Raw genomic sequence first — 19473 nt, forward strand, 5'->3', positions numbered from 1 at the left:
CACACACCCCACTCCACCCTTTTCTCTGTCACTCACAGCTTTCCTGCTTTGGGAGAGTCTTACTCATCTGCCAGAGGAGGGCGTTCCTTTGGCTCGGACTGGCTTGGGCAACAAGGCCTTCCTCAGAAGACCTACCGGGCGGGAGTTCTTCCAACGTAGTTTCTGGGCAGGGCTCAGGCTCTCACGCGCCTAGTCCCACCCCTGGGCTTGCGTTCTAGCTCAGTGGGCGGGAGAGCATAAATTGCAGCTGTCCTCAGCCTTGCTGCATTTTTACCGAAGACTTCTGACGGCAACATGAAGTTGGGGGGGTTTCTCCTCCTGGCAATGCTCCTCACCCTCAGCTCGGAGGTACAGGAGCTCCAGGCTGCGGTGAGACCACGGCAACTTCTGGGTAAGTCTAGGCAAAAGGCAGCCCTTTCTCTGCATGAGGGAGCTGGAAAGTGGGCCGGACTGGTGTGCGCTGGGGGTAGGGGTGGGGGGAAGGAAGGCAAGAAGGACAGATCTTCTAGTCCCGGAGCCACCTTGACTGCAGCACCTCTCTCCTTCTGCCTCCACTCTTCCCCCCTCCTTTCCTTGGGTCTTCCTTTCCACTGGACTCTCCACTCTTCCCTCTTGCCTCACAGCCCCCTGCCATCTTCCCCAGCATCTCTCTCCCCCATGGGTTTCTTGGTCTCTTGCTACAAATAGATCAGGTCACAAGAGAACATAGTTTCCTGATCATGCTGTATGGGAATCATCTTAATCTCTGCTTTTCCTTTTACCCCCAACATTCTCAAAGGAGCAATCTTAACTCTCTCCCCGAACTTTCCCCACAACTCCTTCCTTTGCCTCCTAAAGATGATCACCATTCCTGTCCCCATCAGTCTCCAGAAACTTCGCTCCCAGGATCTGCTGACACATCTCTTGACGCTCCTCAACAGTAAAAGTCTGTAACCTCTGCAGCATTTGGCATTGTTTGCCACTCCATCAGTCCTCGGATTTTTCTTCTCTCCTGGATTATTGTCGCTGGAGCTCTTACTTCTCCCTAAAGATTCTTGGCTTCAGCTCCTAATCCTCTCTCTGCTGTGCTGTTCTCTCCCACATTAAACCAGTTGCCAAATACCATCCATCCTTTGAAATTGTCTCTTGCATGTGCTCCTTCCTTTCCACTCCCCATTGCCACATGGCCCATCCGGCCCTGACTACCCCTTGCTTGGGACAGTGCCGTGTGGTTTCCTGACAGCACTTCCAGACCCTGGATTGCGTCTAGGGTTTGCTTACTCACGGAACCCTGGTCCATTCTATACCCTCATGCCACAATAATTCTCTTAAGTGAACTACAGTCCTATCCCTCCCTTGTTCTAGCAAGTGAAACCCAAACTCCTCAGGTCCTCAAGATCGGGCCCCATAACTTTACCCCCCTGACCTACTTTTCCTGCCTGACTTCCAGTTGCCCCTTCTACTTCCCAAGCCTTGCATTTATTTGCCAGTCTTCCCGTATTCCTTGTATTTCAGCCAAGGAGTGAGGAGACAAGGCACCCAGGGTGCCGTATTTAAGGAGATGTTCACTCTCAGGGCTGTGCGTGTGCCCCTTAAACTTTGTGCTGCAGGTGCCTTGCATGCCTCTTCCTATGCCAGGCCCAGTTACGTTTCTCCCCTTGTGATCTCTTACCAGTAATTCTCTTCTCTCCCATCAGACTCTACCACCCCCCTCAATTCTGCCTTTAAAAGATTCCTCTACTTCAAGACTCACCTTTTCTAGTCAATCTACTGGAAGTAATGTCCTCTCTCCTCTGAACCCCTTTTCCTTTGGATATACCTCTTCTCAGGACACCTGTCCACACTGCCTTGTTTCTTGTGCCTTCAACACAAGACTTACTTATCTCCATCGTTAGACTCTATGCTGCTTTAAGGTAACGACTCTATATCTTTATACTTTCTGAATAACTTAGCTCTATGCTTTGCACCTTGTAAGAAATCAACAGATTTACTGAATGACCAAACTGCTATGAGTGGAGACAAAGTCTTGAACCTTCTCACCACAAATCAACAACAGTGGATAGAAGCATGGAGGGATCGCACTGACTTTCTCTGAGGGCTGCAAGTATATAGCAGACACCCCACCGGGCCCGTTCTTACAGTCTTACAGTGCTAGACAGCATTCTCTTCCTTCCGAGCCTCGTGCTCGGTGCCAGCCCGAGCCCTCTCAGCGGGTGGTGCCAGCCCTCTCAACACAGCATCAGAGAGTCATCTTTTTTATTTATTTATTTCACAGAGAGAGAGATCACAAGTAGGCAGAGAGGCAGGCAGAGAGAGATGGGGAGGCAGGCTCCCTGCTGAGCAGAGAGCCCGATGTGGGGCTCGATCCCAGGACCCCGAGATCACGACCTGAGCTGAAGGCAGAGGCTTAACCCATTGAGCCACCCAGGCACCCCCAGAGAGTCATCTTTATGGTTCAGGACTGACACTGGAAAATGAACTTCATTTTCCCTGCTCAATCCAAGAGCTCCATTTTACCCGTGAGGAACAAAGGCCCAAAGAAGTCTAGACACAGAAACAGGTAGAGAAACTCCTGATAACCGCTGAGCAGAAGCAAAACCACAGCACATATTCATCCAGAGCTCTGCATACATTTACCTAGAAGCTTCTGTATGGTCTTCACCAGTGTCTTGGACCTACTTCATTTGTTCTCAAAGACTAATTCTGAGGCTCTGGGAACCTGGGGACAGGGCTCCACTCAGGCCAGGAGTGACCTCTTGAAATTTGGAGATATGCTCATCATGTCAAGATCTATTTCACCAAGTGGGATGGCAGAGGGAGCTTGGCCCAGGGGCCAGGCAGGTGTCAGTTGAATTCCACTTCTGTACCTACTAGTGGAGAGTTCACCTCTGTGCACCCCAGCTGCCACACCTGTAAGGTGAGACTAGTCAGACTCACTGCTCAGGGTGACTGCGAGGCACCCTTGATGGCATTTGGTGGATGTGAATCTCCTCTTTTCTGCCCATTTCCCTGCAGAGTAGGGAAATGGGGACATCTGAGGGGACTTCTTTGTACTTCTCTTCTGCAAACAGTTACGCTCTTCGTTAAAGTGGGCCTTACTTTATTGTGGTCATGTGAATGCATCATTTTAAACTGTAATGTGTAAGATGTTAATGAGTGTTGTTCTGTGAGTAACTATTTACAAATTCTCTTTTTATTCAACTGGAAAACAAAAATGGAACGGATTCTTTCAATGAGTCAAGGGCTGTCCTCTCTGATACTTGTGCTTAAAGCCGGGTGTTTTTCAGCCAGTCTGTTCTAATACAGGGACCTGCATTGAGGTCTGCAGCGGGGACTGGGATTGTGACCTAGGGGAGAGCTGCGTCAGCAATGGGTGTGGCCACGTCTGTGCTGCAGTTTAAGGACAGGTAAAAACATCAGGCCCTCCCTGCTTCCTCAACCTTGTCCCCACTAGGCTGGCTGGCTCTGATGGGACTTTCCAGAAGTGGGTGGGATAGAAACCTGTCTCTCTGTGGCCTTTCCCTCTTCACACCCTTCCCAAGAAGAAGTATCTATCACAGGATGGTGCCTTCCAAACCTTTAAAATAATTTCACTATTCTAGCTCATCATATATCCAGGAAAGAAATCAGATTATTTATGTGAACAAAAAGAACATAAAAACCAGTCACATTATCTCCCATCCCCAAATGATATGTGCTTAATACTCTGGTGCATGTTTTAAACACACACACAGATACATAACATATATATTGAAATGAGATGATCTTTTTTTTTTTTTAAAGATTTTATTTATTTATTTGACAGAGAGAGATCACAAGCAGGCAGAGAGGCAGGCAGAGAGAGAGGAGGAAGCAGGCTCCCTGCTGAGCAGAGAGCCCGATGCGGGACTCGATCCCAGGACCCTGAGATCATGACCTGAGCCGAAGGCAGCGGCTTAACCCACTGAGCCACCCAGGCGCCCGAAATGAGATGATCTTATGCCTATTTTGATTTCTTAATTATTTCACTTAGAAATAGCAAGTGAACAACTTTGAACAATACCAATCTTCTTTAACAGCCTTGTAGAAGTCCACCATATATACTCATATATTTAGTAACCCCCATTAATACACATTTAATATGTTCATTGTTTATTAATATGGTTATAATGAATATTAAATGTGTGCATATGCCCTTATTAATTTCCTTGGGATAAATTCTAAGAATTATAATTTATGACCAAAGAGTATGGTCATTTTCTGCCTCTGATGCACACTACCAGACTGACCTATGAGAACCCCTTTCCTGTAGAAATATTTCAGGGTCCTCACATGATCATTTCTTTATTTTCAATATCCATCAAATGAAAACGCATAATGAAAAGCTACCAAGATTCAGCCTTGATTATAAACCAAGCTGTATTTATTAGTCCACATAATAACTAACACAATAGAATCAACATAAACTTTACAAGTAACCCATTTGTGTTCAGAATATAATATCTGTCCAATTCACCCACATCCTTGGGATGCTTTTGGCCTTGCTGGTTCTTTCAGGTGCTTATTGATTCCCAAAACCGAGAACTATCCCCTCTTGATTGCATTCTGTCATTCCAGTTCCCTAAACTGCAGGTCTCATGTATAATTTTTTGGTCCATTTTTCAGATGAAGACTCATCTTGAAGGTCATCCTTCCCTAATAATTTCTCAACACTTCCTGTCTTCAAAGATACAACTGGAACTCCTTGACCAGGAAGACAGATGAAAATGGGGGTCTGTGGATAGAGATTACAAGGGATGTGGTGGGGAAGGGGAAAGAGTCATTTCTTTTAATAAATCATCATTGTCAACAGTACCCACGCTGTTTGGGTTATTTGGTTAAGGGTGATGATGAGGTGGACAGGGTGGGAGACAGGTGACATATGTGGAGCACTTGATATGCAGCTGTGTTATGTTCTCCATAAGCATCATCTAATTTATCCTTATAACCACCTTGTGACTATGCTTATTATTTATATATAAGGATGCTGAGGTTTGGAGAGATTAAGTAATTTGCTGAAAATCATATGGCAGGTAAGTCACACGGTCTTACCTCTAATCCCATGTCCAGCTCCAAGGCCTATGCATTATAGTGTGGTAGTTAGGAATTCTGATTCTGAATTTCAAGCCCAGGTCTGCCACATAACTGTGTGACCTTCAGCAAGTGTCCTAACCTTTCTGTGCTACAGTTTCCTGATCTGTATGACAATATACACTTCATAGAGCTCCAAGGACAAAAGAAATTAGTTCATGTAAAGTACTTGGCACAGAAAACATTCAATTACATTAACTACAATTGTTAATGATTATCAAATAGATGGGATGATGGCATTTAGTACTAATTTTCAAGGAATCTAGAACAGAAGCCTAGGACAATTCTCCTTCCTAGCCTATCCTAGCTCATCTGGATCCTGAAAGTCAGCCCCTCTCTTCTGGTTTTCCCCATTACAAAAGATGGGAGGTAAAAATAGACTTACAATTTCTTGTCCGTGTTCTTCATTATTGCAACTGGCCTGGTTTGTGGTCTGATTTCAGCCAATTTGCTGCCTGTGTGGGCCTTAACAAACCATTTGAACCCTTTAAATTGTCTTTCTGTAAGCCATTTAAACTTTTTAATCTGTAAAAAGGGAAAATAACAGTATCTACCTCACTTGGATGCTAAGATTTATAGAACGTTATAGTTTACAAAGTATCACAAAGATGCCATTTGATTTTCACAACAACCAACCAATGAGAAATAGGAGGCGCTGTATAGTGAATTTATTCATTCCACCGGTAAGTATTGGGAGGTGTCTACCATGACTCAGGTGCCATGCTAGTGTTAGGGATAAAATAGTGAACCAGACAGATAGGATGTATGCCTTAACAAAGCTCATTTCCTAGAGGAAGAAACAGATAATATAACAACAAAGAAGAGGGACGCCTGGGTGGCGCAGTTGGTTGAACGACTGCCTCCAGCTCAGGGCGTGATCCTGGAGTCCCGGGATCGAGTCCCACATCGGGCTCCCAGCTCCATGGGGAGTCTGCTTCGCTCTCTGACCTTCTCCTCGCTCATTCTCTCTCACTGTCTCTCTCTCTCAAATAAATAAAAATAAAATCTTTAAAAAAAAAAAAAAAACAACAAAGAAGATTGCTACACATTATGGTCAATGTTCTGAAGGAAATAAACAAGGATGTGAATTAGAAGGGGTAAGCGGTAAAGCCTACTTCTGTTAGAATGATCCAGACTCTAATGAGATGATAAAAATTAAGTTTTGACAGATTTCCAAAATATGAAAGAGGTGATATTCCAGAGTAAGGGATCCAGATCACCTTATGCGGAATTTATAAAGGGAAATGGCTGTGAACATGCTTAGCATCTTCAAGGCCCCAAGGTTCTGTAAGTTTAAAAAATACTGAGAGTGAGGAGGAGTAAGGATGTGTGAGGAGATTTTCTTGGGAGAAATTTTGCCAAGCTCTAAGTTCCACAGTTTGGGGGTTATGATCTAAACACAAGACAAGGAAGGGGCCCTCAAGTCCTCCCTGAGAGTGTGATGTATGTTTTCTTCAGTTAGTGATCACTAAAGGGTAGGAATGTTCATTTCCTTGTAGAAACCATACTGCCATCTGCAAGGGCATATTCCATCAGTGCTTAAAAGACAGGTACCGACAGTATCGGCGCACTTCACAATTCCTGGGTCATTCAGTCCTGAATCATCCATGTTACAACCTAAGATGAGCCACATTGAACCCAGATCCTTTCCAGTCTAGGTCACCACCTCCACTGTGGTGATGACCAGGCCTCATGCTCTTCTAGCCCAGTGTTGGATATCTCTTGTGCACTCCTTCAAATACTCTTGGCCTTATACTCTTGTTTTAATCACCGCTATGGCAACCAGTTTCTGTCAGGCATCTACTAGTTTAGTACAAGGTAATCAGAGACTTGCCTTGGACTTGTACCCTAGTACCCCATACCTCTCACTTTTGCCTCAGGGTTTTTTTGTACAACCAGAAACTCCTGCAGGAACCACTACGCATTGACATGCTCAAATGAGAAGCATTGGAGAATTGATACTTGGTGAGGGTAATGCCTGACAACAGAATTCAAAGGCTGACAGTTATATGCTTCCTTCTTACATTCCTTGGCGGGGGTCAGGGGGATGTCTGAGAACATTCCATAAGGCTTCTCAGAAAATCTTGAGGATTGAGCAATCATTCACCCTTTGCAATGGCCAATTCAATAGTACATATGTGTACTGATTCTCCTTTCTTCCCTGTTCATTCCTGAATAAGTCAGTCATATAAACCTCATCTAAGGCTCTGCTTTGGGAGAAACCTGACTAACGCTTCCGTGTCTAGGTCTCAGCTCCTGATCTTCCCTGAGCAAATGCTTGAATATCACAAACACACACAAATACATAACACACACATACACACATCCCAAGAATAAGCAATAATGTATGAGCACAATGACATCTAAATTCAAACAAAAAATTAGTATTTCTTCCCAAAACCAGTCTTCAGAAAACAAACTCTTCTAAAGCGCGTCCCCAATTGTTATTGCTAAACACAAGTGTTTTAGTCTCAGGATAAAACGTGTACATTCGGGTGACTTCAAGGTTTTCCTAAGAACCACTGATGAGCATGTGCTCTATTATTTGCATAATTCAAAAACCCAAGACATGACCAAATGCAAATTTCATGCCTTCACCTCTTGGGTGACTAAAAACCGTTTAGAGCATTTAAAATAGCTATTTTCAGGGCGCCTGGGTGGCTCAGTGGGTTAAAGCCTCTGCCTTCGGCTCAGGTCATGATCCCAGGGTCCTGGGGTAGAGTCCCGCAATGGGCTCTCTGCTCAGCAGGGAGCCTGCTTCCCTTTCTCTCTCTCTCTCTCTCTCTCTCTCTCTCTGACTGCCTCTCTGCCTACTTGTGTTCTCTGTCAAATAAATAAAATCTATTTAAAAAAATAATAAAATAGCTATTTTCTTTTCCAGCTTCTTGCTTTTAAGGCTACAGGAAATCTTGGGGTGTCCAATCTCAACCAGGTCACCCGTAGGCAGGTTATATTTTACATGGCTCAGTTTGAACTTCCAAATTTCTTTTCTTGTATAATGAAGCCCAAGTTTCTCAGAAGGATGCACAGCCAGCTGCAAGGAACACTGGGACTTATACCCTCTATTTACAGGGTGGTTTTGTGCCTGGGTAAGAATCAAAGGCTCTCACACGATATAAGAAGAATCCAAGGATGTCGTAGAACCAGCGGTTTCTGCCGTTCCCACCACCAACCGCCCCTCCAACTCCAGCCCTTCTGAAACGCTGGTACTAAATAGCCATGTCAGCCCTATCCAGGAACACACTTTCTAGAAGGACAAATAGAGTCCCACTTTTCAGTCAGGACTCAAAGACAAGTGGGAGGTAAAGCTACAACAACAACAACAAAGACAAAACAAAACAAAAAAGCCCTCCCAAGTTAATTTCTGACAAACATTCTCAAAGCACTCCGAGGAGGGACCCGGTCTAAAGAAGTATTTCCGGAACTGGCGCGCGGAACCGGGAATACCCCGGAAGTGTTTCTCTGTTGTCCTACTTAGGAAAGATGGCGGCGGTACAAGTCGCCGGCTCTCCCGGGCGCGAAGTGCCACAAGAGCCACCACCAGAGCGCAGCAGTGGATTTCGCTGCTTGTCGGCCAGGCTCTGCGCCCTGCGCCCGGATGACAACAGCTCCGCCCGGACCGAGATCCACCTGCTCTTCGACCAGCTCATCTCTGAGAACTACAGCGAGGGCGGCGGCGTGGCTCCGGAGGTAGGCGGCGTGCGGGGTGGGGAGGACTCGGGCCGCGCCTACTGACCCCGGCCCCAGCCTCAGGGACCCAGCCGGTAGCTCCCGCCTGCCGCGCCCGGCCTTTCCCAGCTCCGCTACGCGTTACTTAGCTCCAGGCTCCCAGGCTCCCTCCGACCGCGGCAGTCTCTGCTCTCCTCCAGCTGAAGATCCTGCAGTGCTTGGCAAACTCGCATCTTTAAAACCCCACTTGATGACTTCTGCTCTGATAACACTGCAGGTGTCCTCTCTGGTCGCACCTTCCCGTCGCCCAGCTCCACTCCCTGCGCACAGAACACTTTGCATATAAAATAAGCTTCTTCCATTTATTGAAGACCTGGTACTCAGACCATCATTTACTGTACTTTATGGTGTACGGACGGAGGAATCTTACAACGTGGGTAGTATTAGATCTACTTTACTGATAAAAATACTGAGGCACGTAAAGATCCAGTGTCATATTGCTGGCAAAAGGCAGAGGTAGAGTTGGAGCAAAGGCTGTCCCATGCTCCCTGCCATTTTATGTTGTTTCCTACTAGCTCTTCCCTATCTGCCTCCTGTTTAGAGTAATAATAATATTCACACACATCCGGCCATGATGTGTTCTACTCTAAGTTCTACTTACTGAACTCCCAGAACTCTTGACCCAGTCATACCGCTGCCTCTGGTGCTCACAGGTGCCTCAAACTTGACAGTTCCTAAAAACGAAGTTACATTTTCTCTGGAAACAACTGTATCCACAGCCCATCCCATGCCCTAGCTCACAGAAACATGCCCAGTCTGCCAAGTCACACTGGCACAAACTCTGGTGCTTTCTCTTTCCTCCCAGATCTTACCCAATGCGGATTCTTCAGATTCCATCTCATAAATATTTCTTATTCCCTTTTCTGTGCTCCCACTGCAGTGCCTTAAGCCCTCAGGCAAGATGACTCCTGAACTCTTCCACTGGTCTTCTCAAACTTCTCTTCAGCCTCCTGTCTAGCTCTTCTCCGAACCATTCTTTGTTCTACTACTAGATTGGTCTTTTTTTTTTCATGGGAAAAAATCTTATTCGAAAGTCAAAGCTCTGATTTGGGGAGATCTTCAATACATATTGGTAGATGATCAGAGCAGGGTACGGAACAGTTCGTTGCAGTGTGACATGCAGAGTGAGGAGCGTGTCTAAGAGAATACATACATTTATAGATGTGAAGAGTTCACAGCAACGAACGGAAGCGTTTATAATGAAGTAATAGTGTATGTCCCCAGGGAGCAGAATGGAATTAAGGAGGTACTTAGGACCTTTTGCTTTATTATTATAATTTGATATTTTTTTATCAAAAATATGTGCCTTTGAAGTCTCCTGTCACTTCTCCTTTTGTGCCTTGTGTGCAGTCATTTAAAACCTGCTGTTCCTCAGCATCTACTTGTGTTTCACACCTACTGGTATTCTAGGTCTTTGCATACTCCATTCCCGTTGCTTGCTGTGTCTTTCTTTGCTTTGTCTGTCTGGTAGATTTTAGTCATCCTTCAGATCATTCCAGATTATGCTTAATAATCACCTCCGTGAGGGGCACCTGGGTGGCTCAGTTGGTTGCCTTTGGCTCAGGGCATGATCCTGGACTTCTGGGATCGAGTGCCACATTTGGGCTCCCTGCTCAGCAGGGAGTCTGCTTCTCCCTCTGACCCCCTCCTCTCATTCTTTCTCAAGTAAATAGATGAAATCTAAAACAAAACAAAACAAAAAAAACCTACCTTCCTGGGGCTCCTGAGTGGAGCAGTAGGCTAAGTGTCCTACTCTTGGTTTCAGCTTAGGTCATGATCTCAGGGTCCTGGGATCAAGCCCCACATCAGTCTCCACACTCAGCACAGAGTCTTTTTGGGATTCTCAATCCTTCTCTCTCTCTGCCCCCCCACCCCCACTTGTGCTTTTTCTCTCTCTCTAAAATAAATAAATCTTTTAAAAATATCACCTCCATAAGACCTCCCTAATTACCATTTCCCCATGGAGTTTGCAGTTAATTCTTTCAGCATTTAATTCACTTTAATTATGAGTATTTCTGTCTTCCTCACTATGAGCTCTTTTCAAAGTTCAGGAACATGTTCATCTTTGGAGTCCAAAGATCTAGTACACTACCTAGCACATAGTAGGTGCTCCAAACCTTTCAATTCAATAAACATCAGTGGATGAATGAACAGTGTGATTTGCAAATAGATTGCCCTCTTTTTTTTTTTTTTTTGAAGAATTACCTTATTTTACAATAAATTGATCCAGGTGTCATTTCTGATTTTCCCAGTGGCATTGAAAATATGATTTGTTTACTTTCTTTTCTTTTTTAAGATAGGAATGAATGAGTTCTTTTTTTTTTATTTAAAAATATTTTTAATTCCCATATAGTTAGCATACAGTGTTATATTAATTTCAGGTGTATAATACAGTGATTAAACAATTCCATACATCACCCAGTGCTCTTCACAAGTGCCTTCCTAAATCCCCATCACCTATTTCCCCCATCACCCCACCTGCCTCCCCTCTGGTAACCATCAACTTGTTCTCTATAGTTAAGAGTCTATTTCTTTGATTGTCTCTCTCACTTGTCTTTTTTGCCCTTTGCTTGTTTGTTTTGTTTCTTCAGTTCCACAGATGAGTGAAATCATACGGTGTTTGCCTTTCTCTGACTGACATTTCACTTAGCATAATATTCTACAGCTCCATCCACGTCATTGCAAATGACAAGATTTCATTCTTCTTTCTGGTTGAATAATATTCCACTTTAGATATCTAAACCACATGTTTATCCATTTATCCATGGACGGACACTTGGGCTGCTTCCACATCTTGGCTGTTGTAAATAATGGTGCTCTAAACAGCGGTGCATGTATCCTTTTGAATTAGTGTTTTTGTATCCTTTGCGTAAATACCCAGTAGTGCCATTGGGTAGTTCTATTTTTAACTTTTTGAAGAACCTCCATACTGTTTTCCACAGTGTCTGCACCAGTTTGCATTCCCACCAACAGTGCATGAGGGTTCCTTTTTCCACACATCCTTGCCAACACCTGTTGTTTCTTGTGTTTTGTGTTTAGCCGTTCTGGCATTCTGGCAGATATACAGTGATGTCTCATTGTAGTTTTGATTTGCATTTCCCTGATGATGAGTGGTGTTCAGCATCTTTTCATGTGTCTGTTTACTTTTTGGTGTTTTTAACTTCACTGTGTACTTTTACATTCTGGAGGCCTTTCTTTGGTTATTTAATTGCACTGTCTCTACATATGTGGAGACTCTGGAGTCTTCAGCCTGACCAAAACCACATTGAGTCTTATACTTTTTTAGGACATCATATTTCTGTGATGTCATTTAATTTTTTTTTTTTCTGAGTTTCTACTTCAGATTTCATCTTTCCTCATTTTGAGTGTGAACATTCACTTTCATTTTTCTGTTTGGCTATATTTGGTGGGGGGTGGTGGGTGGTGGTTCTTCACTTGACTAATAGGCATATTGCCTTTTCATTATCTTCTTTTTTTTGGTAGGATGTCTGTACTCTTCTAGTCCAAGCTTGCCGACTGGTGCCTCTTAATCAGAATCATCTTGTCAGCAAAGTGTCTCAACTTATCCACCATTTACTTAACAGATTACAGGTAATCACGTGTATGACCTTAGAATTCATCATAAACTAAACCTTTGAAATGCTACATTTGTGTTAAGTATGATAGGCTGATCTTTTGAGAAACTGCAAGAAGCACTTCCTTACTAAGAATGATATAATTCTGACCAAAAAAATTATGCTGCTCAGTTCTAGAAGTTTGTCCATGAGAGGTGTCCCTTTGTGTTTGGTTCAAGAAACCAATAGCACTGAGGCCTCTAGGTCTTAGAATTTTTTATGGAAGATGTATTTGACCAAGATATATCTAAGAAAAAGTTAAAACAATCCCCTGATTCTTTCCTACCAATATTTATCCCCCTTTCCGAAAGCTACCATTTTTGCAGTCTACTTTGTTCATCATAAAACATAAGAAGTAGCTTGGGAGCAAGAGGACATTAGATGAAAAGACCTCTGTTATTTATATCAAGGTCTGTACTTGGTTCCCCTCTTTCCAGAACCTTCTTAACTTCCTAAATAAATCTCATATCTTTTTAGAAACAGTTCAGAAGTTGCGGCTATTACCTACCATAGGATACCACATGAGTACATGAATATAGTTAGCATAAAATTTACAATTAGCATTATGTAATCTAAGATTCTTTTGGCTGTAAGAAACAGAAAAACCAACCTAGAATAGCTAAAAAATTTTTAATTATCTCATGTCACAACCCCCAAGGGAGGAACTCCAAGGGGCACTTAATAAGAAGAAACGTATGGCATTTTTTTCATTCACTGTTTGTATGGGTTTTCCATATCTCTTACAGTCAAGATGGTGGCATCAGTTCCAGGCCTCCCATGTGAAATAAATAAATAACATCCTGCAGAAGCAAAAGAATGATTTGTTTTGTGTTCCTTTGATTTAAGAACGAGGCTTCTTGTCCCCCACAGTCTCCATCAGACCTCCCCTGATATTTGGCTGGAGAGACCTAAGTCATATGAAAACCCCTCTACACCCCTCTGATCAGGGGAATGGTTTACCATGAGTGGCTTAAACCATGGGTCAACCTTGACTGCATATTAGAATCACCTGGAGGGCTTAAGCTCCCTAGATGATTACAATGTGCAGCTCAACTTTTATGTCAAAGTTTCTTAATCTTGGCACTATTGTTATTTTGGATTGGATGATTCTTAGTTGTGGGTGGCAGTCCTGTGCATTATAGGATTTTAGCAGCATCTCTCTTATCTTCTCCCTTAGAAGCTAGTAGCATCCCCCCAATTGTGAATGTCTGTACTCACTGCCATAAAAAAATCTTATTTCCCTGGGAAATAGGATTGCCCCCAGTAGAGGACCACTGTCTTAGCTAATTGGGATTTACCCTCAGGTCTCATGTGCAAGAGATGAGCCACCAAATAAAATCAGTACTCTGCCAGCAGGAGACAGGAGATGAATGCTGATAGGTAAGCAGTGTCTGCTACGTGTGACTTCCTAAATGAAATGAGTCTATTTTCAAGTTTAGAATTTTTCACACTGATATGGTACCTTCTGAATGTTTACTGTTGTCAGATATATTACCTTTGTAATTCAGGCAGTTGGAAAAATTCCTGATCACATATGGTACCTACAGCCCTTAGCCGACTTCCTAGTTTTTGATGACAGGTTATTTCAGTTATTCATGAATTGATACTTCGATTAACCAGCTTTGTCCCAACAAGATTATAAACTCCTTGAGGACAAAGATATGTCTTCCTGTCCTGTTCCCCACATCAGAGTGAGACATAGTAGCTATTTAGCAGACTATCATATTCGCAATGTATTTGTTGAGCATTTACTATATAGAAGGCAATTTTAGTGGATTGAGTCTTACACATATAAATGTATTTATAGCTGCCGGTGTCAAGAAAAATTTACAAGGACTTTGCCAGGTTCTCCTTTGTGTGGAGGGAATAAAGGGGGAGGTGATGAGCAAGGCCCTGGGGCAAGGAGAAGGCCTTGTCATGATCAGATTTGCAGGGCCTTCAGAGCTGATCTTTTTGACACCAGAAAGATGGGCACATGTGTTCTGTCTTTCATAGCTTAATTCAGGTGAGCATACAGGTCCGAAAGGATAAAGATATCTTTTTACCAGTTAAATCATGCATATTTTTTCCTGTCTTGATAGGTGATTGTGGATGAGCAGAACCTGGCTTTCCTGCTGGGCTATGCTATTTCTGCTCTTCGTCAGTGTAGTTCCTGGACACACGTGGAAATCCTTCAAGCCCTGGCAGCTCTGGTTTACTGCAATGGCTCAAAATGTCAAAAGGTAGTTTCAACTGTGTTCTCTCTTTCCTTCAAAAGGTTAGGAACACAGGCTCTGAAGCAACAGGCCCGTTCTGAGGTTTTGGTCCTATCATTCATGGTACGGGTGACCTTGAGCAACTCTTACTCAACCACTCTGAGCCTCGTGTCTTCATGTGTACAGTAGTTCCTCTGAGGATGAAGTGAGACAGTCCTCGTGAAGTGCTTGGCACTCAGTGAATGTCATTACCATTATTATTAATCTCTGTTACTATTATCATTACCCTTCAGCTATGTACCCATGACGGAAGAGCTTCAGCACCTACCTAGGCTGGGAGTGGTGATCCCCACTGGTGTTTTGGGGCACACCTTTGCATACCCATCTGGAAGATTTACCTAGCAGCTAGTCTTGTGGAACTTAACTGCCTTTTAGTTTAAAAACTGACATCTGTCTAAAGAGTAATATTTTCCTAGAAGCTTTCTTTGACCAACATTAGCTGTTATTTTGTTTTAGTACCTCCCAGACTTGCTGGGCAAGAGTGGGATTTTGATGACATTGAGTGACTCAGCTCAGCCCGACCCTGAAGTCAGGAGAGCTGCCGTGCACTGTATGGCAAACTTGTGTCTCAGGTATGTGGATGCTCACGGCTCGCAGCTGCGGTAAGACAGGGCTTCTCCTGGGCCCTTTGTGGGTGGTTCAATCAGTCTGAAACCAGAGCCAACTTAGAAAAATAACCTACTATGTGATTCTCATGTTCTTTGCAAATAAGATCATCTTATATTGTTTACTTTTAATTGTAATATTGCTTAAAGAAAAGGTAAAGGAAAAACTAGACTAGGACCTTATCCCTAAAATAGGGTAAAAGGAGTCCATGTGCAATATGCCAAGGCTTTGTTTTCCATTGATATAAATTTTAACCATATTAAATCTTTTAGAATATAGTCATAAGAATTTAAGCTTTGTTGAGGCCTCTGTCAAAACCAGTTTCTTCTAAAAAATTGGCACCCATCCCGGCCACCCAGTTGTAGATGTCTGCAATGAAAAATGAGGAGCACAGACTTAAACTGCTGTTTGGTCTCTATACTGCAGTATTGTCTAGGGTGGGTGCCGGGCTGGCTCAGCTGTGTGCCTCTGGCTTGACAGGACCTGTCTGCGTTACTTCCCTCTAAACGCTGAAAAGCAGAATAAGGAATTCTTCCTCTGGTCTTCCGCTACAGACTTCTGTAACTTTTCCCTGTGGAAACCACTCTTCCTCCTTCCTATTCATTCCATCCTTGTGCTGTCTCGTAGTCATAGTTATTTACACAAAGTGCACAGTCTTCCTCAATACAGTTTCATCCAAAGGCATAGTCCAACTCTGTTGGTCTGTATTACTGCTATTTTAAATTCTTACTCTTTTGCAAGTCCCATTTCAAAGGAGACTGAGTTTGCATTGCTTTTTTGTATGTGTTTTAGTGTGCCGGGACAGCCATACTTGGAGGAGCCCTACCCAAATATCTGCTTCCAGGCTTTCTTGACCACTTTACAGTCTCCAAAATCATCTGATATGGATGATATCACGTTTTGCATGGTAGGTGGGGCTACCACTGATCTTGTGAATGTTACAGATGTGTCTAGAAGCAGAGTAGAATGGAGGCTGTTACTAAAGAGTATAATTTGGTTGTCAGATTAGTTTTGTTGAGAGATAATAGGCATGCATGATGTTTGTAACTTAAAAAGATGTACATCGTATCTTTCCAGTTTAAATTACAAGACAGTTTCTGTTTATTTTGTTTTGCAATTTTAAAGCTTTTTAAAGAAAAGTTTTTTTTTCCTCCTGACTATAAAAGCAATACAATTTCAGACTAGTAACTGTCATTTTATTTATTTATTTTTAGTGAGAGAAAGAGAGTGAGAGAGACAGTACAAGCAAGGGCAGGAGGTACAGGGAGAGAGAATCCCAAGCAGGCTTCACATACCCATCATGGAGCATGACTTGGGGTTCAATGTCACAACCCCAAGATGATGATCCGAGTAGAAATCAAGAGTTGGATGCCCAACCAACTGAGCCACCCAGGCACCCTTTGTAAATATCTTTTAGATGGAAGAGAGTGGATTTCAACAGTATCTGCAATATTATTTCTTTTTTAAAAAAGCTGATAGAAATATGACAATTTATTAACATGTTTTAAATTCTGAGTGACACATATCAGAAATTACAGATCTGTGATGATGAAAGTTCCTCATAGTTCCCTGCTCAGATATAACCACTTGGAACAGTTTGTTCTATGAGCCCCCAGATATTATTTCTGTGTGTAAATGAGCATAACTTTATAATTTTCATGTGGGGTCATATTAAATATGCTGTTTTTCAGCTTTATCTCCTTTTTTTTGTTTTTTAGATTTTTCTTTATTTGACAGACAGAGATCACAAGCAGGCAGAGAGGCAGGCAGAGAGAGAGGGGGAAGCAGGCTCCCCGCTGTGCAGAGAGCCTGATGTGGGACTCGATCCCAGGACCCTGAGATCATGACCTGAGCAGGAGGCAGAGGCTTAACTCACTGAGCCACCCACACACCCTTTTATCTCCTTTTTATTTTTTTTAATTCTTTTTTTTTTTTTTAAGATTTTATTTATTTATCAGAGAGAGAGAGAGCGTGCATAAGCAGGCAGAGGCAGAGAGAGAAGCAGGCTCCCTGCCGAGCAAGGAGCCGGTTGCGGCACTTGATCCCAGGACCCTGGAATCGTGATCTGAGCTGAAGGCAGCAGCTTAACCTACTGAGTCACCCAGGCATCTCCCTTTGTCTCCTTTTTAAAGTGAATATTTCTAGGGCAGCTCTTCAGTACCTGTTGATGTACCTCGTGCATTCTGACTGCTGTCGCTGGGAGACCTTGGCCCAGTTACTGAACTTCTTGAGCTGCCCTATTCCTTCTGTCTGAAATGGGACAGATGATGCAATTATCCTGTAGGGCCCTACGAGCAGTCTACAAAACACAGCATTGACAGTGCTTGGCATACACCTGCTTTACTTTGGGTGACTTTGCCATGCAACAGAGTGTCAACTTCTGACCTTCTGAGGATGACACTCATCCTCAGAACAGGGGGAAATGGAAGCTTCTTGAGTGTTCCCACAGTTTCAGAAAAAGGCTGTTGTCCACGTCCTCTCTGTGGGGGTAGTATTTCTTCAGGATGGTATTTCTTAATGAGAATGCTGGTCAGAAGATTAATCTGGATCAGACTTGCTCTCTGGAAACCTCCTCCCCACACATGCCTTTGCTTTTAAGAGCTAGTGAGGTCGGTGCATCAGAGAGCTTCCCCGCTTCCCATCTCCACTGCTACTTTTCCATCCCTATCACCTTCTTCCCACTACACACCTCTTCTTCTTTTTCTTTTTCCCTTGCTCACCATTTGTACATGCTAGCTTATAAACATATAGGGACCACTCCTCCATGAGAGCGCTCTATTCTTCTAGAAAATAATTAGTAGTAGTTCATCAGATCTCTCTCCTCTGGATCATTTTTTTTTCCCCCTTTTGAATTTTTTTTTTCATCATCTAGAGATTTTTTTTCTCCTCCAGCCTCAGTGGTGCTAGAAAGTTGATCCCTGGATAACTACATTTCCTTTCCCTTTAAACTTGTCCCTTCTTTCCCCTAGTTGTTACAAAATGCATTAAAAGGTATACAGTCTCTTCTAAATGGGGGCAAGATGAAACTGACACAGACTGAGGAACTTGGAGCTCTGCTGGCTGTGCTAAAGGTGAGGTGTTGCCTGTTTAAACCCAAGTCCTCATTATGGTGAGTATCTTTCCTCCTTAAACCCCAGGCATAAGGACCACTTCACATCATCACTCTAAGGCTAGCTTTAGGGTATTATATTTTAGGAAAGATCATTCAAATGTTCATATACAAGCATACTTAAGAACTGAAAACAATAAAACTTGCCTTAAGTAAATATATCAAAATTCTGCAACTTTATTTACGAATCTTAAGTTAGGAAAGGAATAGGTTATGATCTGTAAATAATTTAGTTTTAGATCTCTCAAACCTGTTTTTACTTGAAAGAAGAACTAGAGCGTCCCTTTGGCTCTGGGCCCATGCAGTCAGCAGGCCAGTCAGGATCACATTAGGAGGATGCATCCTTTGGCTTCTGAGCCTGCCGGTCAGTGGGAAGTTCAGATCAGCTTCTTTGGGGACCCACCTTTCAGTTCAGCCAGGAAGTGGCCTCGGGTCAAAGCCATGTGTGGTAACTTAGCTTGATAATCATAAAAACGTCAAATCCTTCCCTGTCCCATCACCCAAATAGACAAACAGCTGGGTGTAGACATGCGTAAGTGAAAAAAGAACAATAGATTGGTTAAAAACTTATGGATCAAAGGATTGGATAAAACAGATTGGAAAAATTTTAAAAATTAATAAAAAGCACGATTAAATAAACTAAAATCAAGTCTAACCTAATCTGGCCAGGATAGATCTATCCAGATGAAATTAAATGCTTCTGTAACCCCTAAACCACCAAAGTATCAATTTTTTGTCCATTTTAATTTCCTTAATAAGCTTCTAGACATTAATCTGTTCATTGATGTGATCCAGAACATGGTGAATCATTGTTTTCTGATTAGTTTTCTGTGTGTGTGTGTCTCCTTAATCATCATTATTAGAAATCTATGTTTCATGGACTCCCGGGACTAAACATAGAGCTGCCCACGGTGTTATACCCGACTCTACTTCCTCAGTACGACGGGCGACCACCTGTCACACCACAGCAACCTGAATCCAGCACTTCCCGACCAACTCTGGTATGCCTTTGTCTGCTTAGGCTTAAGTTGTGGATTGCCTTTAATTGCTTGTTATATGTGTTTCATGTGAT

The 19473-nt window shown here is 43.1% G+C and overlaps 1 protein-coding gene and 1 long non-coding RNA gene across 2 annotated transcripts in view; both read left to right on the forward strand.

The window, feature by feature from the left end:
• The first annotated feature begins 235 nt into the window (after positions 1 to 235).
• Positions 236 to 4812, forward strand: LOC122907689. Its single transcript, XR_006384741.1, has 3 exons — positions 236 to 391; positions 3286 to 3386; positions 4624 to 4812. It is a non-coding gene; the product is annotated as an uncharacterized LOC122907689 (long non-coding RNA).
• Positions 4813 to 8569: 3757 nt separating this feature from the next.
• Positions 8570 to 19473, forward strand: part of HEATR6 (HEAT repeat containing 6) — a 32330-nt gene continuing 21426 nt past the window's right edge. Inside the window, exons 1-7 of the mRNA XM_044248428.1 lie at positions 8570 to 8778; positions 12301 to 12408; positions 14513 to 14653; positions 15143 to 15258; positions 16085 to 16199; positions 18262 to 18363; positions 19265 to 19402. Of these exons, the coding sequence (XP_044104363.1) occupies positions 8572 to 8778; positions 12301 to 12408; positions 14513 to 14653; positions 15143 to 15258; positions 16085 to 16199; positions 18262 to 18363; positions 19265 to 19402 (927 nt within the window). The 5' untranslated portion in view covers positions 8570 to 8571. The remainder of the gene's footprint in view (positions 8779 to 12300; positions 12409 to 14512; positions 14654 to 15142; positions 15259 to 16084; positions 16200 to 18261; positions 18364 to 19264; positions 19403 to 19473) is intronic.

The sequence above is a fragment of the Neovison vison genome, chromosome 5 (genome assembly GCF_020171115.1).
Source record: "Neovison vison isolate M4711 chromosome 5, ASM_NN_V1, whole genome shotgun sequence".
Taxonomy (NCBI): domain Eukaryota; kingdom Metazoa; phylum Chordata; class Mammalia; order Carnivora; family Mustelidae; genus Neogale; species Neogale vison.